Raw genomic sequence first — 26,477 nt, 5'->3', positions numbered from 1 at the left:
TGACAGCTCATTTCCTGAATTCTACACATTTTGCCATTGGGTGGAGAGAATTGTTTGAAGTTTGTAATATGATGTCTGAGTGAGACTGACTAACAAAATCAATGGGGGCACCCGGTCAGTAATTCCACTATGATAACAAGTTTAGATAGCTGGCCGCTAGACTAACTTGCCATATAAAATGTTTTAGCTGACGTGGCTAACTGAGTGACTATCAGTGACTGACATCACATGAGAGAAACTGCTGATGCACAACCACATTTCTAAATTATACCTTGTGTTTCTATTATTCCAACTCTCAACAGTAAGTTGAGACCTCGACTGAGTTTCCCCGTGGCAGGCCGCCATTTGCCCATCCCTGTTCTAGAGCGAACATAGAACAAGACAGAGAGCAATAGGTGTCTAAAACTGGCATGAAGACCTTTGCGGAGAAGCAAACGAATGGGGTGCAGCCATTTTAGAAATGGCATACAAAGAGCAACAGAGATGCAGACAGCCAGAGGGATGGATACCACTGGGTCAGTGTTATAGACTACCTGCTGAAATAGAGAAGCAGACAGACAGAGGGATGGAGACCACTGGGTCAGTGTTATAGACTACCTGCTGAAATAGAGAAGCAGACAGACAGAGGGATGGATGGAGACCACTGGGTCAGTGTTATAGACTACCTGCTGAAATAGAGAAGCAGACAGACAGAGGGATAGAGACCACTGGGTCAGTGTTATAGACTACCTGCTGAAATAGAGAAGCAGACAGACAGAGGGATGGAGACCACTGGGTCAGTGTTATAGACTACCTGCTGAAATGGAGAAGCAGACAGACAGAGGGATGGAGACCACTGGGTCAGTGTTATAGACTACCTGCTGAAATAGAGAAGCAGACAGACAGAGGGATGGAGACCACTGGGTCAGTGTTATAGACTACCTGCTGAAATAGAGAAGCAGACAGACAGAGGGATGGAGACCACTGGGTCAGTGTTATAGACTACCTGCTGTGTGTATGTTGGTGTGGGCTGGGGGGAGGGTGTGAAGACAATTACAGAAGAGATTACACATCTTCTTCCTCCATTGTTTGCTCCACATCTTTTCCCTCCACCTATCTGTCCCTAAAGGCTCCATCAAGGCACAGCAGCAATAAGGTTGTGATGTTGGTCTCCACCTATCTGTCCCTAAAGGCTCCAGCAAGGCACAGCAGCAATAAGGTTGTGATGTTGGTCTCCACCTATCTGTCCCTAAAGGCTCCATCAAGGCACAGCAGCAATAAGGTTGTGATGTTGATCTCCACCTATCTGTCCCTAAAGGCTCCATCAAGGCACAGCAGCAATAAGGTTGTGATGTTGGTCTCCACCTATCTGTCCCTAAAGGCTCCATCAAGGCACAGCAGCAATAAGGTTGTGATGTTGGTCTCCACCTATCTGTCCCTAAAGGCTGCATCAAGGCACAGCAGCAATAAGGTTGTGATGTTGGTCTCCACCTATCTGTCTCTAAAGGCTCCATCAAGGCACAGCAGCAATAAGGTTGTGATGTTGGTCTCCACCTATCTGTCTCTAAAGGCTCCATCAAGGCACAGCAGCAATAAGGTTGTAATGTTGGTCTTATAGGGATCGTCCACCATGTTCATCCTATAACTACAGCTACCTCTGGTGTGAATGATTCCCCCAAGATACCTCCAATCAGCACTACATCCTGTTCTTCCTCCAATCACCATCCCAAATCCCACAAGATACCTCCAATAAGCGTTACATCTGGATCTTCCTCCAATCACAATCCTAAATCCCCCAAGAACCTCCAATCAGCATTCCATCTCTCTCTTCACTGAATCACGATCCTAAATCCCCCAAGATACAACCAATCAGCATGACATCCTGCTCTTCCTCCAATCACGATCCTAAATCCCCCAAGATACCTACATTCAGCATGACATCCTGCTTTTCCTCCAATCACGATCCTAAATCCCCCAAGATACCTCCAATCAGCATGACATCCTGCTCTTCCTCCAATCACGATCCTAAATCCCCCAAGATACCTCCAATCAGCATGACATTCTACTCTTCCTCCAATCACGATCCTAAATCCCCCAAGATACCTCCAATCAGCATGACATCCTGCTCTTCCTCCAATCACGATCCTAAATCCCCCAAGATACCTCCAATCAGCATGACATCCTGCTCTTCCTCCGATCACGATCCTAAATCCCCCAAGATACCTCCAATCAGCATGATATCCTGCTCTTCCTCCAATCACGATCCTAAATCCCCCAAGATACCTCCAATCAGCATGACATCCTGCTCTTCCCCTATGTGTGTTGATTATCTTTTCCCTGTTGATGTTCCACCTCAGATAAAACATCTTCTGTCAAAATGAAACAAGCTGTAAAAACCAATCAAATAATATATTACGTTTTCTTAATTATGAGTCTGAAATATTGTTCAATCATGGTAAGATGTGAGAATCTGATTGAGATGTTGGTGAAATGTTTGTTGGTCGTTCACCATCACTCGTCAGTTCAACCTTCAACAAACACATTTGATGTCATGTTTTCTGGTTTGTCGTGAAGATTGAAGCTGAGAGGCATATCTGGAGTTTGATCTCCCACCTCCCCCCGTCATGCCGGGCCTTCCTCAGATCCAAGCCAGGAGTTTACTGTACAACAGAGATAAAAGGAGTTTGATCTCCCACCTCCCCTCGTCATGCCGGGCCTTCCTCAGATCCAAGCCAGGAGTTTACTGTACAACAGAGATAAAAGGAGTTTGATCTCCCACCTCCCCCCGTCGTGCCGGGCCTTCCTCAGATCCAAGCCAGGAGTTTACTGTACAACAGAGATAACAGAGGATCCATACTGGCAGGCGGGCAGAAGCTTCTCTCTTTTCACTGTATCTCTGTTTTTCCTACAGCTTCTAGTAGTTAGGCTATGACTTGAGGACTTCTTGTATATTTCATGTCCTTAAAAGTTCACATCAAAGGCTGGTGCTCAAACTCCGGATTTTCATAAATGCTTTATTGTCAAGCAAAAGGCTGTCTGTAGTACAGAGACATCTAAAAGGATGTTAGAGGACCAGGCAATGACTGTCTTCAGAAGTCATTTACTTTTAATGGACAATATTCATACATTCTGTGCAGTTCCTTGGACAGATAAGAGATTATGCTAATAGTATTACTATTGATGTTGGAGAGGAGAGGCCCGTACAGAAATCAGGCCTGTCTTCAGCCCATGGGCAAGAGTAGCTATACCACCTCTTATTGACGCCATTATTCTATATGTGTCTGAAATGGGAATTATATGAGATGAATATACACATGAGCACACACAGAGAGAACGTATTCATCTGATAGATCAAATAAGGAAAGGGAAATCGGAAACCTAGTCAGTTGCACAACTGAATGCATTCAACCGAAATACTCCCATCCTTGCCATTACATTAACCTGTTGGGGGTAGGGGGCAGTATTTACACGGCCGGATAAAAAACGTACCCGATTTATTCTGGTTATTACTACTGCCCAGAAACTAGAATATGCATATAATTATTGGCTTTGGATAGAAAACACCCTAAAGTTTCTAAAACTGTTTGAATGATGTCTGTGAGTATAACAGAACTCATATGGCAGGCAAAAACCTGAGAAGATTCTGAACAGGAAGTGGCCTGTCTGACAAGTTCTTGTTCATCTTGGCTCTTTTTATTGAAGACTGAGGATCTTTGCTGTAACGTGACACTTCCTACGGCTCCCATAGGCTCTCAGAGCCCGGGAAAAAGCTGAATGATATCGAGGCAGCCCCAGGCTGAAACACATTTGCGCTTTTGGCAAGTGGCCGTTCAGAGGACAATGGGCTTAGGCGCGTGCACGAGTCGACCCCATGCTTTATTTTCTTTCGTCTTTTTACCTAAACGCAGATTCCCGGTCGGAATATTATCGCTTTTTTTACGAGAAAAATTGCATAAAAATTGATTTTAAACAGCGGTTGACATGCTTCGAAGTACGGTAATGTAATATTTAGACATTTTTTGTCACGAAATGCGTCGTGCTCGTGACCCTTCTTTACCATTCGGATAGTGTCTTGAACGCATGAACAAAACGCCGCTATTTGGATATAACTATGGATTATTTTGAACCAAACCAACATTTGTTATTGAAGTAGAAGTCCTGGGAGTGCATTCTGATGAAGAACACCAAAGGTAATAACATTTTTCTTATAGTAAATCGGACTTTGGTGAGTGCTAAACTTGCTGGGTGTCTAAATAGCTAGCCCTGTGATGCCGGGCTATCTACTGAGAATATTGCAAAATGTGCTTTCACCGAAAAGCTATTTTAAAATCGGACATATCGAGTGCATAGAGGAGTTCTGTATCTATAATTCTTTAAATAATTGTTATGCTTTTTGTGAACGTTTATCGTGAGTAATTTAGTAAAGTTTTAGTAAATTCACCGGAAGTTTGCGGGGGGTATGCTAGTTCTGAACGTCACATGCTAATGTAAAAAGCAGGTTTTTGATATAAATATGAACTTGATTGAACAAAACATGCATGTATTGTATAACATAATGTCCTAGGGTTGTCATCTGATGAAGATCATCAAAGGTTAGTGCTGCATTTAGCTGTCTTCTGGGTTTATGTGACATTATTTGCTAGCTTGAAAAATGTGTGTCTGATTATTTCTGGCTGGGTACTCTGCTGACATAATCTAATGTTTTGCTTTCGTTGTAAAGCCTTTTTGAAATCGGACAGTGTGGTTAGATTAACAAGAGTCTTGTCTTTAAAATGGTGTAAAATAGTCATATGTTTGAGAAATTGAAGTAATAGCATTTCTAAGGTATTTGAATAACACGCCACAGGATTCCACTGGCTGTTACGTAGGTGGGACGATTTTGTCTCACCGACCCTAGAGAGGTTAATAACGCTAATATAGAACTACTGAGCACTGCTGATGAAAGTAAGGCCTCGATTCAATCAGATTGAGTGTTAACCTGCGTTGGCAAACACCTGCATAGCAGATGTTTTGGCGGTGTTGGAGGTGTAACTGCTGTATGAGCTGACCAATAGGTGAGCGGCTGCTCTTGTGTGTAACAAACCACTCCCCTCCTTATTATCCCTAACGCGTTAGAAGTTCAAAACGGCGATAGAGTGTCGGCTAATGCATGTTTTTGTCACACCCTGATCTGTTTCACCTGTCTTCGTAATTGGCGCCAACCCCCTCCAGGTGTCTTCCCCATTATCCCCTGTGTATTTATACCTGTGTTCTCTGTTTGCCTGTTGTTGCCAGTTCATCTTGTTTGTCAAGTCAACCAGCGTTTTTATTCTCAACTCCTGCTTTTCCCAGTCTCTCTTTTTCTCACCCTCCTGGTTTTGACCCTTGCCTGTCCTGACTCTGAGCCCACCTGCCTGACCACTCTACCTGCCCCTGACCCTGAGCCTGCCTGCCGACCTGTACATTGGCCCCAACTCTGGATTATTGACTGCCTACCCTGACCCTGAGCCTGCCTGCCGTCCGGTACCGCTGCCCCACCTCTGGTTTACTGACCCCTGCCTGCCTTGACCTGTCTTTTGCCTGGGTCTTACCTTCATACCTGATACTTTTCATGTTAATTTGGATGGGGGTATATAATAGCCTATCTGTCCAATCGAGGTGTACACAACTGAACATCACACATTTGAATGTTTGAACGCGGCTGCATGAACTTCTAACGTTGCTGCATGGGATTTGTCGGATTATAAAGTCGGGTGGTTTTGTTGCATTCAATTGTCATGTCAAGCTAACTAAATGAGCCATTTGTGGATTTTTTACAGCTCTAACGCAGTTCCCCCTCTAACACCGCCAAAACAACCACCATGTTGATCTGATAGAATCTAGCCCAAAATCTATGCACTAATATTCAATATTGATTTAATTTAATTGCTTGTTCTTCTAGATGGAAATGACAGGAAGAACAAAAAGAAAAATAACTATCATGAAGTAAATGTCCGTCATCTCTGTTGATCTACTAGGTCACCAACCCTGGTCTATCATGAAGTAAATGTCTGTCATCTCTGTTGATCTACTAGGTCACCAACCCTGGTCTATCATGAAGTAAATGTCCGTCATCTCTGTTGATCTACTAGGTCACCAACCCTGGTCTATCATGAAGTAAATGTCTGTCATCTCTGTTGATCTACTAGGTCACCAACCCTGGTCTATCATGAAGTAAATGTCCGTCATCTCTGTTGACCAACTAGGTCACCAACCCTGGTCTATCATGAAGTAAATGTCTGTCATCTCTGTTGATCTACTAGGTCACCAACCCTGGTCTATCATGAAGTAAATGTCCGTCATCTCTGTTGACCAACTAGGTCACCAACCCTGGTCTATCATGAAGTAAATGTCTGTCATCTCTGTTGATCTACTAGGTCACCAACCCTGGTCTATCATGAAGTAAATGTCTGTCATCTCTGTTGACCAACTAGGTCACCAACCCTGGTCCTGGAGAGCAACAAGATGTGCTCTTTCTGAAATGCTTGGATAGGCAACGTGATCGCAGGTTGGTGAGTGTCAGACATGTTTTTCACCGGGCTCCCTCTCTGGCTCCCTCTCTGGCTCCCTCTCTGGCTCCCTCTCTGCTTACCTCTCTGGCTCCCTCTCTGGCTCCCTCTCTGGCTCCCTCTCTGGCTCCCTCTCTGGCTCCCTCTCTGGCTACCTCTCTGGCTACCTCTCTGGCTCCCTCTCTGGCTCCCTGGAGCTGCTCCTCGTAGTACAGTAGTTGGTCCACTTCAAAGCCATCACTGGGCCTCTCCACCAGGCTGCTGAGGGCCTGTCTGATGCTCCCCTCATCCTCCTGCCGCTCCCTGGCTCCCTTCAGGTAGTTATACACCCTCTGGAAGACAGTTAGACCCAGCCGACGGGACACTGACCTGGGACAGACACAGGGAGAGAGACCAGGTGTCAACTCTGCCAACTAATCACTCATCAGCCTGACATTGGGTGACATTTTGACAGTTTAAATGTTGTCCCGGCTCCCATAACATGCTCTCTGTGTAGAGTGATTTGATGTGATTACAGGAGGCAGGAAATTACATTGAACTTGTACTTCAGTGAAATATCATACTAAACATTTGCATGTTGTGCACCGCGGGCAACCTCAAGCAAATCTTAAACAGAACCAGAATGATTGTTGCTAAAGCAGGTGAACAGACGTATCCAGCCAGAATAACAGCACTTAGATTTTACATTTTAGTCATTTAGCAGACACTCTTATCCAGAACCTCTTAAAGTAGTGAGTGCATACATTTTCCGTACTGGTCCCCTGTGGAATTTACCCACAACCCTGGCATTGCAAGCTCCATGCTCTATCAACAGAGCCATACAAGACCACAAAAAGACCACTCTTGTACCCGTTAGCAACAAGAGTAGTCCATTTGTCCCTGTATGCTTTCACATAATGCATAATGGATGCTGTGAGAGAGAGTATTACTATACCTGTCTATCCAATAGAATGGAAAAATCATATTTCATCACATGGAGACATACATTGTCACTAGCCAGTGCTAAGCTGCCTAAGTGCCTGTGTGTGCTGTCATCAGTGGGTGCTCCGTTGCCATGGAGCTGGCAGCAGGAAAAGAGCAGGTGCTTTGGGGCGGGCCTCATGAATTTGACGAGGATGTGGGCCCAAGAAACTCCTGGTATCATATACCAAAGTCCACATCTTCCACTAGGAGACAACACAACTCCAACAGTCCAACACATCAGACACTAAATGAACAGTTTCTAATGCCCAGAGCACGTAGTACACGATTGTCACGGGACAACTGTCAAGTCTCTATTGAGATCTGTTGAGATTCACTGCATTGTTTTCTGGAGACGTCAAAGCCAGAGAAAACGGACATTTAGAAAATACTTATTCATCTAATCTGGACGCCCTTTACCAGATACTATTTCTGGAGTTAATATTGTGACGTAAAGATGAATGTCTACTGTACTTTTGGTTTGTCCAGTTATCTGATAATGGTCCTGTCAGGTCTATAAAGCTGGTGAAACCTCTCTCCCAGAGAAATGAACCATTAGGATCTCAGATTGGACTTTATGGATGTTCTGGGGTTGTGTGGGAGAGAGGAAAGCCCCGAAGCGTAATTCATTTTCACCTAAAAGTACCATCACATTTGGGGCTATATGGTATTTGTGTCTATAGTGATCTTAGATATGACCCTGGGGCCTCAGACAAAGCTTCAGACCAACAAAAATGTGTTTGGTTGGCCATAGTTGTATGATCAGAGTTTTCTGCCCATAGTTCAGTTGTGTGTTCATAGTTGTGTTCATTATTTATTATTTTAACAGGGAGTCCCATTAAGACCAAGGTCTATTTCAGAAGGGAACCCTGCATCTTACAATTATACACAATTTATACACTAGAAAATACACCAGAAAATACAAAATAAACAGCTTTAAAAAGTTCAAGAGAATACAAAAATCAAAACACACTGAAGAAAAACAATCACATTCCTCAGCAGAGAGATCCTCAATCAGCAGAGAGAGGTTCTCAATCAGCAGAGAGGTCCTCAATCAGCAGAGAGGTTCTCAATCAGCAGAGAGAGGTTCTCAATCAGCAGAGAGGTTCTCAATCAGCAGAGAGGTTCTCAATCAGCAGAGAGGTCCTCAATCAGCAGAGAGGTCCTCAATCAGCAGCTCAATCAGCAGAGAGGTTCTCAATCAGCAGAGAGGTTCTCAATCAGCAGAGAGGTCCTCAATCAGCAGCTCAATCAGCAGAGAGGTCCTCAATCAGCAGAGAGGTCCTCAATCAGCACCTGATCTGCCGGAATGACACCAGTACATCCTGTTGTAGGGAACTCTGAAGATTGTTCTTAATACATGGGGTACGAAGAAACCCCCCCAAAAAACTTAAGTCTGTAGCAACAGACGAAATTCCAGAGTTAGCCATCCTTCTTAACATTATAAGTGTCCTCATAAGGCTGAAGTTAAGTTTAGCAATAAATGTGTAATTAGGCTTTGTCTTTTTCTTAGAGAGAATATGCAGGCATAGCAAATGCTGTCTCATTATTATAATTCCATTCTAAGTCATCTCTGGCTTGAGGCTTCCTAAGGAAAGGATATAAGATAGAAACAGCTAGGATTGTGAGAGGATTGATAGTCCTCTCTGAGGTATTGTTGCAGAGGCACAAGGGATCCTAGTGAGTGTTAGTCTCTCTCTCTCTTTCTCCCTCTTTCTCTCCCCCTCTCTCTCTTAACATAAGTGTCTTGTATAGACTGAACTGGGCCTCTCTTTACATGATTTTTGGGGCAGGCATTCTGAGACACGGCAGTGAGCAGGTGGACCAATTCCAAATCTTCCTCCAGTCAAGATGAAGTGAGTGTCACCCTCTGGACGGTGACAATCCCTACGAGGCAGAACTTTCACTCTAGAGGTGGCAGCTACCACTGTCTCAGCAGGGTCTCCACTGTAAGACTGATGATAGGAGAGGAGCCATGCATATTGCGTACACACCAACACCCTGCACGAGTTGCCATACCCACAACTCATCTGATCGTTTACGATTGATGGAACTGTATAATGTAATTCATCTGTTGGTTTACGATTGATGGAACTGTATAATGTAATTCATCTGATTGTTTATGATTGATGGAACTGTATAATGTAATTCATCTGATTGTTTATGATTGATGGAACTTTATAATGTAATTCATCTGATTGTTTATGATTGATGGAACTTTATAATGTAATTCATCTGATTGTTTATGATTGATGGAACTTTATAATGTAATTCATCTGATTGTTTATGATTGATGGAACTTTATAATGTAATTCATCTGATTGTTTATGATTGATGGAACTTTATAATGTAATTCATCTGATTGTTTATGATTGATGGAACTTTATAATGTAATTCATCTGATTGTTTACGATTGATGGAACTGTATAATGTAATTCATCTGATTGTTTACGATTGATGGAACTTTATAATGTAATTCATCTGATTGTTTACGATTGATGGAACTTTATAATGTAATTCATCTGATTGTTTACGATTGATGGAACTGTATAATGTAATTCATCTGATTGTTTATGATTGATGGAACTTTATAATGTAATTCATCTGATTGTTTATGATTGATGGAACTGTATAATGTAATTCATCTGATTGTTTATGATTGATGGAACTTTATAATGTAATTCATCTGATTGTTTATGATTGATGGAACTGTATAATGTAATTCATCTGATTGTTTATGATTGATGGAACTTTATAATGTAATTCATCTGATTGTTTATGATTGATGGAACTGTATAATGTAATTCATCTGATTGTTTATGATTGATGGAACTGTATAATGTAATTCATCTGATTGTTTATGATTGATGGAACATTATAATGTAATTCATCTGATTGTTTATGATTGATGGAACTTTATAATGTAATTCATCTGATTGTTTATGATTGATGGAACTTTATAATGTAATTCATCTGATTGTTTATGATTGATGGAACTTTATAATGTAATTCCGTTTTTGAGGTTCTGTGATAGCAGACATCGTTACTACAGAGTAGATTATTTTTCTCCCTCTCCCTCTCTCTCCTCCTCGCTCCCCCTCTTTCCTCCTTCTCCCTCTCTCTCCTCTGCGCTCCTCCTCTTTCCTCCATCTCCTTTTCCCTCTCTCTCCTCCTCTTTCCACCATCTCCTTCTCCCTCTCTCCTCCTCGCTCCTCCTCTTTCCACCATCTCCTTCTCCCTCTCTCTCCTCCTTGCTCCCCCTCTTTCCTCCTTCTCCCTCTCTCTCCTCCTCGCTCCTCCTCTTTCCTCAATCTCCTTCTCCCTCTCTCTCCTCCTCGCTCCTCCTCTTTCCACCATCTCCTTCTCCCCCCTCCTCGCTCCTCCTCGCTCCTCCTCTTTCCACCATCTCCTTCTCCCTCTCTCTCCTCTGCGCTCCTCCTCTTTCCACTATCTCCTTCTCCCTCTCCTCCTCGCTCCTCCATCTCCTTCTCCCTCTCTCTCTTCCTTGCTCCTCCTCTTTCCTCCATCTCCTTCTCCCTCTCTCTCCTCCTCGCTCCTCCTCTTTCCACCATCTCCTTCTCCCTCTCTCTCCTCTGCGCTCCTCCTCTTTCCACTATCTCCTTCTCCCTCTCTCTCCTCTGCGCTCCTCCTCTTTCCACTATCTCCTTCTCCCTCTCTCTCCTCTGCGCTCCTCCTCTTTCCACCATCTCCTTCTCCCTCTCTCTCCTCCTCGCTCCTCCTCTTTCCACCATCTCCTTCTCCCTCTCTCTCCTTTGCGCTCCTCCTCTTTCCACCATCTCCTTCTCCCTCTCTCTCCTCCTCACTCCTCCTCTTTCCACCATCTCCCTCTCTCTCCTCTGCGCTCCTCCTCTTTCCACCATCTCCCTCTCTCTCCTCCTCGCTCCTCCTCTTTCCACCATCTCCCTCTTTCTCCTCCTCTCTCCTCTTTCCACCATCTCCTTCGCCCTCTCTCTCCTCTGCGCTCCTCCTCTCTCCTCCATCTCCTCCTCTTCAGTTGACCTTTACAGATTGAAGTCCCTACATTGAGACACAACTTTGGCTCCTACATTTGTAAACCAGCGGGAACCCATTTCCTCTCTACAGAGATAATGTTTTTCCATACACAAAATGAAATATACAAAATGTTGACTATGACCATGATGCATAACAAAAACTGGAGCCCAAATATTGAATGGTACAAAAGTATTTGATCAATCCAAATTATTCTAAATAGCCTCGCTATGGATGAGCATGTTCACAGTACATGTTTAACAAATGTGGTACATATCTGAAAGTGAACAGCCCTCAAAAATGTGACTAATGGTGTGTGTGCATGTGCATGTGTTTATGACAGCTGTCAGTCAATGATGCACACTCAATCAAACACACTCTCTTTCTCTCCCGTTCTTTTGTTCTCGTTCTTTGTATCTCTTTCTTTCTCTCGCTCCCTCTCGTTCTCTGTATCTCTCTCTCGGTCTGTCTGTCTGTCTGTCTGTCTGTCTGTCTGTCTGTCTGTCTGTCTGTCTGTCTGTCTGTCTGTCTGTCTGTCTGTCTGTCTGTCTGTCTGTCTGTCTGTCTGTCTGTCTGTCTGTCTGTCTGTCTGTCTGTCTGTCTGTCTGTCTGTCTGTCTGTAGTCCAGAGAGCTGTCTGTACAGGAGAGTAGTGTTGTGGAATAGAGGTGAGGTTTGGGCCCCTGGGCCAGCAGCATCGTCAGGCCCTGTCACTCTCCTTCTCACCCTATCACACATCCACCTCACTGGGCAGACAGCAGAGTGATGGGCCCCTCTCCCACAGCTACACCAGGCTGATGTGATGTCCATATTGATGTGCACCACCGATGGATGGATAGGATAACAAGAGGGTGGATGGATAGAGAGGCCACAGGCAGACAGGGAAACGGACTCTTCCTCGAGGTGAGATACATCCGACTTTCATTTAAAACTTCAATGCTGAGTGTATTGAACATTTTCAAGTTTGCCGTTGCCAGAATGTGCAGGGATGGAAATGAAGTTAGCCCGCTGTATACAGTGTACAGTGTAGTTTCTGTTTCACAAGTTAGGCTTTTCATGAGATAATTAACATAATTGTTCAGACTTAATAAATACTTTTGAGCTTATCGTCACTTTAAAGTTATTCAAAGAAATCAAATGAAATGTGAAGTCAGGTGAAAGGAGAGGTTCTCATGCTCACTCAGTCATGCGCTGAATCCTTGTCTCGGCCATGGTGCTGTTGATGACTGGAGGCCCCATGGGGACACACTGACCCTCTTCTGGCACTGCTTCAGCCACTGTAGAGGTCATTGTGATTATTGGGGGCACGCAAGGGCAATTCATTCATTAACAATACAACAAAATGTAAGGCTTAAACTGATATTTTCGTATTTACATGATTTCATAGAGAGAAATCATTTAATCTTTTTTAATATGCTCAAATTTAGTATAAAATCAAAGCAAATTCTAATAAAGGAGCTCCTTGGTCTGTGACAATCACTTCCTACATGATTAAACTATAGAAACAAAACAACAATGATCTCTGTTAGTTCAAGAGTATCCATCACAACCTCGCATCACACACAAACACCACATCTTTTCTCAGCGACTGTGGGATTGTGATAGTATCTCTGCCCTTGTCTATCTAATCACAGTAAATCATGCTGTGTGTCATCTTGTCTCCACTCAGATTAAATACTGCCAGAGTGCAGGGAGAGTTGTTGGTACCATTGCCATTTAGCTTGGGTTGTTTTGAGTTATTAAAAAGTTCCTTTATGTAAAGAGAGCAGAGGAAGTGCATCCGAATATTTTATTTGGTGTCATGAATTACACACCCACACACACAGAGACAGAGACAGAGAGAGAGAGAGAGAGAGAGAGAGAGAGAGAGAGAGAGAGAGAGAGAGAGACACTGTCCTGTAGATGTCCCAGCCAGTGTCTTTAACCTAAAACAGAGTGATAGGTGAGAGAGAGAGAGAGAGAGAGAGAGAGAGAGAGAGAGAGAGAGAGAGAGAGAGAGAGAGAGAGAGAGAGAGAGAAAGAGAGAGACACTGTGCTGTCGATGTCCCAGCCAGTGTCTTTAACCTAAAACAGAGTGATAGGTGAGAGAGAGACAGAGAGAGAGAGAGAGACAGACAGACAGACAGACAGACAGACAGACAGACAGACAGACAGACAGACAGACAGACAGACAGACAGACAGACAGACAGACAGACAGACAGACAGACAGACAGACAGACAGACAGACAGACAGACAGACAGACAGACAGACAGACAGACAGACAGAGTGAGAGAGAGTGAGAGAGAGAGACAGAGTGAGAGAGAGAGAGAGAGAGAGAGAGAGAGAGAGAGAGAGACTGTGCTGTCGATGTCCCAGCCAGTGTCTTTAACCTAAAACAGAGTGATAGGTGAGAGAAGAAGACATCAACACAATACATGGTCACTTTTAGAGAAATACACAACTGATTTACATTCAGGTAAAGTAGTAACTTGATTTATTTAGCATTTTGTTTCATTATTTGTACTGGAAAAACAGGAAAAAGTCCTGGCACACCTCCAGTCAGATGCAAATGTATTTTAATAGTAGCTGAGCTTTCGTTCAGTCGAGATTCATCTGAGCATGCCTCCAGCACTTTCACTAATCAGTTTTGGGTGTGTGGTTATTCTCTTCGTTATTTACATGAAAGTTTGAAATCATTGTCACCAAGGCAGTACTTACTGCGGCACTTCCATAGTGGGTTGGAAGAAAGTTTGTCATTGTATGTTTCCAGACTTATCTAGGCCAATATTAAATAAAAGCAGCTGCTGAGAGTATAGCTTCACCACAGGTGAGCAGGCAGAGAGACTGTGTCTAGGAGCTGCCAGTATCTGACACGAGGTTCCACGGTTCACTGGGCCAGCTAAGAGTGTGTGTGTGTGTGTGTGTGTGTGTGTGTGTGTGTGTGTGTGTGTGTGTGTGTGTGTGTGTGTGTGTGTGTGTGTGTGTGTGTGTGTGTGTGTGTGTGTGTGTGTGTGTGTGTGTGTGTGTGTGTGTGTGTGTGTGTGTACGCTGTGAGTGACACGGGAGATGGCACAGGAAAGAGAGAGTGTGTTCGTGTGTGTGAATTGGAGTAGGTCATTATTTGTAAGAAGAGAGAAATAATGAGAGGGATAGAATACATGAATAAACATGCATTCGTTTCCATTCTCTGTGGATTATACAGGCATTCATTTACATTCTCCGTGGATTAAACATGCATTAATTTACATTCTCTGTGGATTAAACATGCATTCATTTACATTATCTGTGGATTAAACATGCATTAATTTACATTCTCCGTGGGTTAAACATGCATTCATTTACATTCTCTGTGGATTAAACATGCATTCATTTACATTCTCTGTGGATTAAACATGCATTCCTTTCCATTGTCTGTGGATTAAACAGGCATTCATTTTCATTCTCTGTGGATTAAACATGCATTCATTTACATTCTCTGTGGATTAAACATGCATTCCTTTCCATTGTCTGTGGATTAAACAGGCATTCATTTTCATTCTCTGTGGATTAAACATGCATTCATTTACATTCTCTGTGGATTAAACAGGCATTCCTTTCCATTGTCTGTGGATTAAACAGGCATTCATTTTCATTCTCTGTGGATTAAACATGCATTCATTTACATTCTCTGTGGATTAAACATGCATTCCTTTACATTCTCTGTGGATTAAACATGCATTCATTTACATTCTCTGTGGATTAAACATGTATTCTTTTCCATTCTATAGCCTCTATGGCAATGTGTTGTGTGCATGGAGAATAGTATTTTCCTATCCACCAGACCACTGTTGCTCTCCACTCCCTTCCCTGTTTAAGTAAACACAATGGAGGGATACATAGAGCGTAGGGCTTCAGCACAACCTGTTAGAGAGAACACCAAGCCCACCTGTCAGAGCAAAAAATATGCAGATGAACACATCAACCTAAGAGGACAGCAACAGTTGAGCAATAAGGCCAGAGGGGGTGTTGTATATGGCCAATATACCACGGCTAAGGGCTGTTCTTAGACAATGCGGAGTGCCTGGACACAGCCCTTAGCCGTGGTATATTGGCCATATACCACAAACCCCCGAGGTGCCTTATTGCTATTATAAACTGTTTACAAACGTAAGTAGAACAGTAAAAATTACTGTTTTGTCATACCCGTGGTATAATATTCATCATTAGAATATCAACTGAGTACAACTGAATATACTGGATTTTTAGCTTGTTTTTGGCTGTGTTTTTTTAGCTAGTTTTCCTAGCGCTTGGACACACAGAGATAACTAGTCTGTCTGTTGTTAGTGACAGAACAGACAGTAGTCTGGTGCTTGGACACACAGAGATAACTAGTCTGTCTGTTGTTAGTGACAGAACAGACAGTAGTCTGGTGCTTGGACACACAGAGATAACTAGTCTGTCTGTTGTTAGTGACAGAACAGACAGTAGTCTGGTGCTTGGACACACAGAGATAACTAGTCTGTCTGTTGTTAGTGACAGAACAGACAGTAGTCTGGTGCTTGGACACACAGAGATAACTAGTCTGTCTGTTGTTAGTGACAGAACAGACAGTAGTCTGGTGCTTGGACACACAGAGATAACTAGTCTGTCTGTTGTTAGTGACAGAACAGACAGTAGTCTGGTGCTTGGACACACAGAGATAACTAGTCTGTCTGTTGTTAGTGACAGAACAGACAGTAGTCTGGTGCTTGGACACACAGAGATAACTAGTCTGTCTGTTGTTAGTGACAGAACAGACAGCAGTCTGGTGCTTGGACACACAGAGATAACTAGTCTGTCTGTTGTTAGTGACAGAACAGACAGTAGTCTGGTGCTTGGACACACAGAGATAACTAGTCTGTCTGTTGTTAGTGACAGAACAGACAGCAGTCTGGTGCTTGGACACACAGAGATAACTAGTCTGTCTGTTGTTAGTGACAGAACAGACAGTAGTCTGGTGCTTGGACACACAGAGATAACTAGTCTGTCTGTTGTTAGTGACAGGACAGTAGTCTGGTGCTTGGACACACAGAGATAACTAGTCTGTCTGTTGTTAGTGACAGAACAGACAGTAGTCTGGTGCTTGGACACACAGAGATAACTAGTCTGTCTGTTGTTAGTGACAGAACAGACAGTAGTCTGGTGCTTGGACACACAGAGATAACTAGTCTGTCTGTTGTTAGTGACAGAACAGACAGTAGTCTGGTGCTTGGACACACAGAGATAACTAGTCTGTCTGTTGTTAGTGACAGAACAGACAGTAGTCTGGTGCTTGGACACACAGAGATAACTAGTCTGTCTGTTGTTAGTGACAGGACAGTAGTCTGGTGCTTGGACACACAGAGATAACTAGTCTGTCTGTTGTTAGTGACAGAACAGACAGTAGTCTGGTGCTTGGACACACAGAGATAACTAGTCTGTCTGTTGTTAGTAACAGAACAGACAGTAGTCTGGTGCTTGGACACACAGAGATAACTAGTCTGTCTGTTGTTAGTGACAGAACAGACAGTAGTCTGGCGCTTGGACACACAGAGATAACTAGTCTGTCTGTTGTTAGTAACAGAACAGACAGCAGTCTGGCGCTTGGACACACAGAGATAACTAGTCTGTCTGTTGTTAGTGACAGAACAGACAGTAGTCTGGTGCTTGGACACACAGAGATAACTAGTCTGTCTGTTGTTAGTGACAGAACAGACAGTAGTCTGGTGCTTGGACACACAGGAGTAACTTGAGCAATTTCTTCAAATATCAAATGGAGAACTTGAAGGCAAAATAAGTGCTTATTTGACTTGTTTAGAAAGAAGGGAGCTTGACAGGAAATGCTTTGTGGTGAGCATGCTGGACGGTGAGAGAGAGAAGGATTTACACCTACCCATAGAACACACAACATCAACGTGTTCAACACATCAGGAGGAAGAACCCTAATAAGGTATAGAGAGGATGTAATGCACGGAAAACATCCAAGCCCTATCCAGACATCGATATGAAGGTAAGCACAGTACATCTGATATAGCTACTCTAGCAGCGGTAAATAGCAGCACAGTGAAAGACCTGATCAATGCTCCAACCAGACATGCTCTCAGCCCACCACAGGCCTTCCAGTACAGTTAATGTGAGAGTGTGTTCACGGTGTGGAAACACATCAATATCCTCAACATCGTAGCTGCAGCTACATCAATTACCACTGCAGAGCACTTGTAACCTGGTTCCTCACTACTCTGCTACCATTAGGACAAGTCCATCAACCTCCTGCATGGTGTGTTTGTGCGCACCTGTGTGTCTTCTAACTCACCGCTGAGCTCTCCTTCCAGAACCTGCTCCATGTGTCTCATCATGGCCTCCAGGTCGCTGTCCTGAGGAACAACAAAGGTCAGAGTTCACACTCAGTTATGGTTTATTATATTTACAGCTGTTAAACTTGGCATTTCGATGTAAATGACATGGTCAAACGGTCATCATAATACATGTGCTGGAGTATCCTGAGTATGTTTCACTGGTATAAAACAAGCCTAGAGAATCATTTGAGCAGGTGTCCAAACAGTCCAACTACACACAGAGAGGTAGTGGATCTCAGGAGATGGAGGTCAGTGAGCTGAGCTGTACAACAACAACAAGCACACAGCAGCTCTCTCAGGGATTCCCCCGACCCTGTCAGATATGTCAGGTAGGGGTTCCGATCCCCTCCCCCTAGATATAGACCTCACATCCCAGCATCCCCCTCTCTCCGTGGCCCCCAGGGCACCACACCACCACGGCACCGCTGCTGAGGAGAAATGCAAACATCAGCCACGAGACATCTTTCAGCTGTCAGATTGTCAGAAGGAGCTCCTCTCCGTGGCGTCACATGACAACTTCTCCATTGATGAGGCTCCAAGGGGCCAGGAAACAGCAGCTGCTGCATGGCCTCAGTGTGTGTTAGACCCTGGCTGGACTCTCCTGGGTACAGCAGTGTGATGTGTGCCACATCCATGTGACAAAGGAGGGGAAAGAGGGAGTCACCCCCGTTACCCTGCGTTACTGTCATCCAACAGGACGGCGTGGAGAGCCTAATGTCGCAGGGCAAGCTACAAGGAGCTGGAGAAGATGAGTGAGTATTTAGATGAAGCCACACTGGCACCATCTCAGAGGTGAGGTGAAGCGTGCAGTGCCCTACTATAGAACTAATGAATCTGTGGGAAATGTGTCTTCATCTAGGAGGACAAACCTGTACAAGCAGGAAGTGCATCGTTAAGAGAGAACTAGTCTAAACCGTCTCTCCTCCACTGGATTCACTCTGACACCAGCACAGCTGAAAGGCTACATCCAACTACCTGCCATCCTTATCCCTGGCAACACACTCATTTACCAACTCCCAAAGCTGAATTCTTCTTTTTTTATTTGCTCGCTTTGTTCTTTTCTACCTTTCTCCTTTCTCCTGTCCTTTCTCCCAACAGTGACAAATAGTTTTAATCTAGCTTGGCCTTCCTTCTCTCATGGTGCAGTGGGAAGAGATTGGGTTGCAGCCTTGAGATATCCCCTCGTGTGTGTCAGGGGAAAGAAGGAAGGAAGAAATATATTTTTTCTCTGCAGGGGGGGTAGAATGCTGAATGCAAATCATTGCATAAATAAATTAAGAATGAACTAGCTTCTCTCGGTTTGATGCAGTCAAGACAGGTATTATGTAATCAGATGGGATGATAAATAACTAGCAAGAAGTTAGTCTACTAGCGCAAGTTAATAGTACTTGCCATCTCTCTGTGTCTCTGTCTCTTTGTCTCTCTCTGTCTCTCTCTCTGTCTCTCTCTCTGTGGCTCCCATGTCACTCACTTTGCACACACACCCACACCCACACAGCCTCTCCCCTGCTCCCTAGCACCATGCTATGTTTGTCTCCCTTCCTCTGCACTGGTTAATAAAGTACCACAAAAAATTGCTTTTCTACTACTTCCCTCACTCGGACCGGACCTGGTGTGGACCCGGGTGAACGTTTTAAAAATGAATTGTGTCCAGCTGGGAAAGCCTCGAGTCCATTTCAAAACGGGACCTCTAAGTCCCATCAGCATTTATTCTCATTATTCAGATTATACAAATTCAAATCAGGAAGTGTTTAATGTGATGTGATTTTTTTGCATTGATGTCAGAGTGATTAGAGGGACAATAGAGCGCTGAGTACCAGACCATTTATTAGCAACCTGACAGCCGTTAGTGAGTTGGGTACCACCAATGCATCAGCACCATTCATGTAGGCTTACAGAGCGCAGAATAGGAGGATACTGCCGTGACTCAGTGGCAGTAGCGGTGCATGAGTAAAATCACTGGGGAAGCCCACACCCTCAAAAAGATCCATATTACAACCTATGTGTTGTGATAATTGCGTTGTTTGCTCTATAACCTGCTAGTTCACATGCCTTGCCACAGTGACATACAGGCCTAAAGGCCCAGACAATAAAAAGACACAGTGGCAGAATAAATTCAACCACAACTTTGTTTTATCACAAAACTGGAGAGCAACCTCTGTCTAGTGAAGTCCACAAAGCATATTGTATGTACAGTAACAGACAGTTACATGACCTACTGCATGGTAAAGCAAGTTAATGTTCCCGACATTTTCGGACCACTAAACAACTATTGCTTTAGAACGACAGAGTTACTGCAAGTCGCAAAGAAAACAGGAGCCTCCACTGTTCCAGCACCATTTCAACATCATCAAATCACCTCTGCTTAGTCTAATACAGTGACAACTAAAAGATACCAAAAACTATTTAGGACAATCAATGTAAGCTAAATATGATGTGGCTGTCCATGGTTCTGATTTGTGTGTGTGTGCGTTCATGCAAGTAGAAAAACATGTTGACTCACCCTACTTGTAGAGAAACGTCAATGCCATCCTCCTCTCTTTCATGTTGATGAAACGGTCTATCACTCTGTCATACAGTACACGCTTTTATTATTTATTGTCCTAGGCTACCTGGCTAAAATGCTGGCTCACTAGCCTAACTTCTATTCACGGGCAAAGTTAGCTACTTAAAACTTCTTAGGGCTAGGTGTCCCACTAACGGGACAACTTCTGGTGAAACTGGAGGGAGCGCAATTGAAATAAATAGTCATAAATATTATGGATTTTAAACATTTATTTACATATAAGTGTCTTATATCGGCAGTAAGCTTAAATTCTTGTTAATCTAACTGCACTGTCCGATTTACAATAGTTATTACAGCGAAAACATGCCATGCGATTGTTTGAGGATGGCTGCCCACATCAAAATATTTTTCCACCGGCACAGGTTTCATACATTCATATACAACGATTAAATATTCACTTACTTTTTGAAAATCTCCCTCTGATTTGTCATCCAAAGGGTCCCAGCGATAACATGCAGTGTTGTTTTATTAGATAAAATCCTTCTTTATATCCCTAAAAGTCCTTTTAGTTGGCGCCAACAATTTGAGTAATCCACAAATTCAACTTGCAGAGAAAGGAATCCGAAAATCTACCACTAAACTTTGTTTCGACAAGTCAAAATAAGTTCCTATTTACTCCTCAGATACCCTAAAATGTAATCAAACTATAATATTTCTTTCAAGAAAGAAGTATGTTCAATAGGAAACAGATTTTAGCAGGTGCGTAATGTCTTCATGGCGCGCGCAAACACGAATTTCCAAGACTGTGTCCCTCTACTAAAACTGATATTTCTTATTCGTTTTTGAAGTTACAAGCCTGAAACCTTGAACATAGACTGCTGACACCCTGTGGAAGCCATAGGAATTGCATCGAGGGAGCTAATTATAAATATGACCTTTCTCTTGCATTTCTAAGAGGATGTTCTCTCTCAAAAATAAATTCCGGTTGTTTTTTCTTTGGATTTTCTCCTACCATATCTATTGTGTTATATTCTCCTACATTATTTTAAAATTTCTACAAACATCAAAGTGTTTTCTTTCCAATGGTACCTATTATATGCATATCCTGGCTTCAGAGCATGAGCTACAGGCAGTTTACTTTGGGCACGTCATTCAGACAGGAAGTGGAGAAAAAAGAGGCCTAGCCCTAAGAAGTTCATTGGTCTTCTACATCTTGCTACATATTGAACTTCCATCATCTCAGGCCCAACAATGTATTCATTAATGGTTCGATCAGAATCATTAATGTTGATTCTGTAGATTTTGTTTTTCTTCTGGTTACTAAGCTAGCCAAAGTGAAAAGTTCAGTAAAGCTTCTGGCAAAACTAATTGCTTTATTTTCAAATGAATGTGTTTGGTATTTGTTTTTATTGGAAATTCTTCAGATTGTGATGTAGTTCTGCACTTTTAAACCTTTACATTTTGCCGTTTTGCTTATAGTGGTGTTGAAAGTGGGTTTGTAGATGGATAGATTACATGTTAAAATGTTTTGCTTATAGTGGTGTTAAAAGTGGGTTTGTAGATGGATAGATTACATGTTAAAATGTTACATGACCTACTGCATGGTAAAGCAAGTTACCTCCTAAGGAGGATTAAGTAAAAGCACAACTCCAAATCTTTATCTCAGTCTAGGGCTGGGCGGTATACAGTTTTTTGCGATATACCGGTATTGATGCACGGACCGGTTTGGGTTTTTAGTCTACCTTCTATAACTGTATTTGAATATTTGGTTTGTTAAAATGTGATACACTGTGTGTAACGTCCATTTTTATAGTTTACTCCGCTACTTGAGTCATCTCTCTCCATAACGCTTTCCACGCAGACCTAGCCACGCCCTGTCACTTAAGGAGCGCATTTGTTGTTCCTCGACCAGGGGACACGTACAGTCTGCATGGTCAATGTAGCACATACAACGATGTTGACAATGATGCAGTTCTACTAGCATTCTATAATTACACTATTAGCGTGTGTTTCTTACATCTGCAAACAGCTAGTTTGTCTTTTCTTAGCCGCTAATGCTAATCGCTAGCTAGCTAATAAATGTACTGAGTAAGAGCAAGCGTAATTAGCTATACAGCCTGATAATACCAGTGATGGTGTAGACCTAAATCAGCAACAGTGTCTTCTAAATTAAAGAGGTAAACGGAAAGCAAGAATATGTTAGCTACATGAAGTAGCTAAGAGAAAACATTCAATGTAGCCAAAGATAATAGGTCCCCTAAGAAACACATTACTTCCTACCATGTCACAATAACTCCTCCCTTGCATTTTCATTCATTGTCATGTCAAGCAACACTGTATTAAAAGTGCCCACTATTATATTCTAACTATATAATTTGAATAGACATTCTATTTCCATGATTCCAACAGTTAACCCAAGTGTTTTGCTCTGAATCGCAAGTCAAATTGCAACATTTGGTTAAAAATAAGGCCCAGATTGCTTGCCCATATTGTGCAGCCCTATGTGGCAGTGTGGAAATTATCTCAAATGCAGAAATTGATGACAATGATGACTTTTTGGGGGTTGAAGTTGAATTGAACAGTATAAAACAATCAGAATGGAGAAAGACCCATTGAAATCACTTAGAATGTATGTGTTGCCAACCTAGAGTCATGCACTACTAATAAAGCTAATTTAGAACTTTTATTATTAAAAAACATAAAACACCGTCAAATATGTCATACCGTCAATTGTTTTTTAAATAACGTGATATAATGTTTTGGCCATATCGCCCAGCCCTATCTCAGTCCATGACTAATTTAGGAAAGGGCCAATTTTAACTAGCTGGCTAGCTAGCCACCGGAGGACAACAACACAACGAGATGCAACAATTCAAGATTTTCTGTCAATGATTTATGCTCTCAATGGTATTTCATAGGAGTGACGCAAATCCAAGCTGTCCTTTTGGTGCGCCAGGACCATTCACATTTGAGCTCGCTCAGTTTAGCTTAACGCTGATTGGCACATTTTTTATACTTTTTTTGTCAAGGCAGGCCAAATGCTCGCTGGCTTCCCTTGCCTTCAATGCTATGGGCGGCATCAATGTCATACTTATTTGGACCAGACAGCATCAGAAAGATGGCCTACACGTAGAGAGACAGAGGGACACTGTTTCACTCGCTCGGATGCTTTCTCCTGTGAGATACATTCAGCCTCTTGCGAATTGACGGAAAATTCTGAAAGAGATGAAAGATAAATTATTTTATGTTTTTTCATTTTTTTCTTGGTAATTTTGTTGGGGAAGCCTGGCTTCCCTTGGCATCCATGAATGCACGCCACTGCTCAACGGTCACATGGAATTTGACTGCGGTCATGACAACAACCCTAGATGGTCTTGCCATAATAAAAGTTATGGTATTCAATGTATAAGATATTAAGGTTAAAATACTGATACTGACAAATGTACAGATGTAGGATCTTCATTTGATCACTCTTTTGTTGATGAGAATTTTCCTGCAAAGCAGTTAATGCCAACTTGTAGTGTATTTGAGTTTTAAAAAGGCTTCTAAAGTGTGTAATTTCTACTTAGAAATGTCAGACTTAATATGTTCTAACAAAAAATGTATCAGCACCTACAAAACAGTCCATGAATTAAAATCCACATAATAATTCTGATTTCCTTTGGCTGCAGGATTATTTTCCTGCTGTAGCAAACTGGCTCAAATTAAGATCCTACATCTGTACAGTATCCTGTGTCAGGGATTTGTTATCAGAGGTGTTCTGTTACTAAATGAGCTTGCAGTCTGGCTAGAGAAGTCTCAAGTCTCATAAGGTTTTGAATTGTGTTGTATTGTATTGTGTTGTGTTGTATTGTGTTGTGTTGTATTGTATTGTGTTGCATTGTATTGTATTGTGTTGCATTGTATGGTATTGTATTGTATTGTATTGTGTTGCAATGTATTGTATCAGTTTGTAAGTCGCTCTGGATAAGAGCGTCTGCTAAATTACGTAAATGTAAATGTAATGTATAATGTAAATGTATTGTGTTGCATTGTATTATATTGTATTGTTTTGCATTGTATTGCATTGTGTTGCATTGTATTGTATTGTGTTGTAATGTCTAATAAGCCTGCAATTAGTAGGGATTAGATTGATCTGAACAACGTGGGATCATTACATTTCCATAATGCTGCATACGGGAGTTTGGACCCACAGCACAGCGCAGCACATTAACACTCATTAACTACACAGTGAGGCTCGTGGCCTTGGGCAAGGTCTGGTGCTATCATTCTAGATGTAGGTCTTAATTTGATCACTCTTTTGTTACTGAGAATGCAAACTTGTAGTGTGTTTAAGGTTTAAAAAGGCTTCTAAAGTTTGTAATTTCCATTTTAAAATGTATCAAACCCTACAAAAAAAGTCCATTCATAGTAATCCACATAATAATTTACATTTCCTGTTGCTGCAGGATTCTTTTCCTACTGTAGCAAACTGGCTCAAATTAAGATCCTACTGTACATCTGTAAGTGAATCTAATATCAACCTATAAAGACCAAATGTGTAAACCACTTGTGTTGTATTTATGACCAGGACAAGCAGAGGGAATAACCACCATGCTAATGTGTGTTTTGAATATACTTATCATGCTAATCCAATGATGATGAGAATGTTGGTGTGTGTGTGTGTGTGTGTGTGTGTGTGTGTGTGTGTGTGTGTGTGTGTGTGTGTGTGTGTGTGTGTGTGTGTGTGTGTGTGTGTGTGTGTGTGTGTGTGTGTGTGTGTGTGTGTGTGTGTGTGTGTGTGTGTGTGTGTGTGTGTGTGTGAAATGAAAGTCCTCACACACCAGGACTACAAAGCCGGGAATCCCTGGGTAAACCATAGAGTCTCATCCTGCCAAGGCGCCTCTCTGGCATCTGGCCACAGAGGAGAATTACTCTCTGAATTCACATTGTTCTCGTTTGGATTTCTTCAATGATGATTAGTGGTTGGCTTTTGTGCAACTCTGGATAGGAAAAACCTGAGAGCCAACGGAGCCAAACTGATTTAAATATTATCTCACTGATAAAGAGGAAAACACTAAAGTGTGCCAGTGAACAATGCTCCAAAAAGCCCCGAGCCCCCTGAGCCAGCCCTCACAACAGACACATTTATACCCCTGAGCCAGCCCTCACAACAAACACATTTTTCCACAGTCTCCAGCACAGGATTATTCAACAGTAATCCCTCCTGAATCCCCACCCAGATGCACCACCACTACAGAATACAAACCAGAGCATTAGAACAGGCAGAAGTTAAGAATAGAACGGTTCAAAGCTGTGTTCCATGCTGTGTGGCCCGCCCCTCATAGTCTGTCAATCATTTTGAATGTATTAAATTAATTGATGCAGACAGTCAATCAAGTCTTCTCTCCTGTGTCAAGACAGACACATAGTCAATCAAGTCGTCTCTCCTGTGTCAAGACAGACAGACCGTCAATCAAGTCTTCTCTCTTGTGTGAAGACAGACACATAACCAATCAAGTCTTCTCTCCTGTGTGAAGACAGACAGTCAATGGAGACTAGCTAGCTGCATCAGGACTAAGGGGAGAGGGTGTTAGCCACATCAGTGTTGGTCAGGGATGTTAAAATAGAGATATATGCACCTTCACATGTTTTTCATTCTGTGTTTTTCATTCTCTTTCCACAAACACAAGGCTCATAAGAGTTCATGAAAGTTAAGCTTCCCAGATGTGGCAATGAATGTTCCCATTCATAGTAATGGAATGACACCATACAGTAGCATGGAGGCTAGCTAGCCACATCAAGACTAAGTTATGGGGAGAGGGTGCTAGCCACATCAGGACTAAGTTATGGGGAGAGGGTGCTAGCCACATCAGGACTAAGTTATGGGCAGAGGGTGCTAGCCACATCAGGACTAAGTTATGGGCAGAGGGTGCTAGCCACATCAGGACTAAGTTATGGGCAGAGGGTGCTAGCCACATCAGGACTAAGTTATGGGGAGAGGGTGCTAGCCACATCAGGACTAAGTTATGGGGAGAGGGTGCTAGCCACATCAGGACTAAGTTATGGGGAGAGGGTGCTAGCCACATCAGGACTAAGTTATGGGGAGAGGGTGCTAGCCACATCAGGACTAAGTTATGGGGAGAGGGTGCTAGAGCATCAGGACTAAGTTATGGGGAGAG

The 26,477-nt window shown here is 42.7% G+C and overlaps 1 protein-coding gene across 2 annotated transcripts in view; it reads right to left on the bottom strand.

Moving 5' to 3' along the window:
- nek11 (NIMA-related kinase 11) overlaps positions 1-26,477 on the bottom strand; it is a 98,031-nt gene that overhangs the window by 10,105 nt on the left and 61,449 nt on the right. The window contains exons 14-16 of one of the 2 annotated variants that reach the window (XM_045698340.1): positions 17,768-17,828; positions 12,657-12,753; positions 6,674-6,875 (exon numbers count right to left, since the gene is read on the bottom strand). In XM_045698340.1, the coding sequence (XP_045554296.1) occupies positions 6,674-6,875; positions 12,657-12,753; positions 17,768-17,828 (360 nt within the window). Of the gene's footprint in view, positions 1-5,347; positions 6,876-12,656; positions 12,754-17,767; positions 17,829-26,477 lie in introns of those variants that run through there. The other variant, XM_045698334.1, reaches the window with a different exon arrangement.

The sequence above is a fragment of the Salmo salar genome, chromosome ssa02 (assembly GCF_905237065.1).
Source record: "Salmo salar chromosome ssa02, Ssal_v3.1, whole genome shotgun sequence".
In the NCBI taxonomy this organism is placed as follows: domain Eukaryota; kingdom Metazoa; phylum Chordata; class Actinopteri; order Salmoniformes; family Salmonidae; genus Salmo; species Salmo salar.
This window is presented reverse-complemented; position numbering and strand designations above follow the sequence as displayed.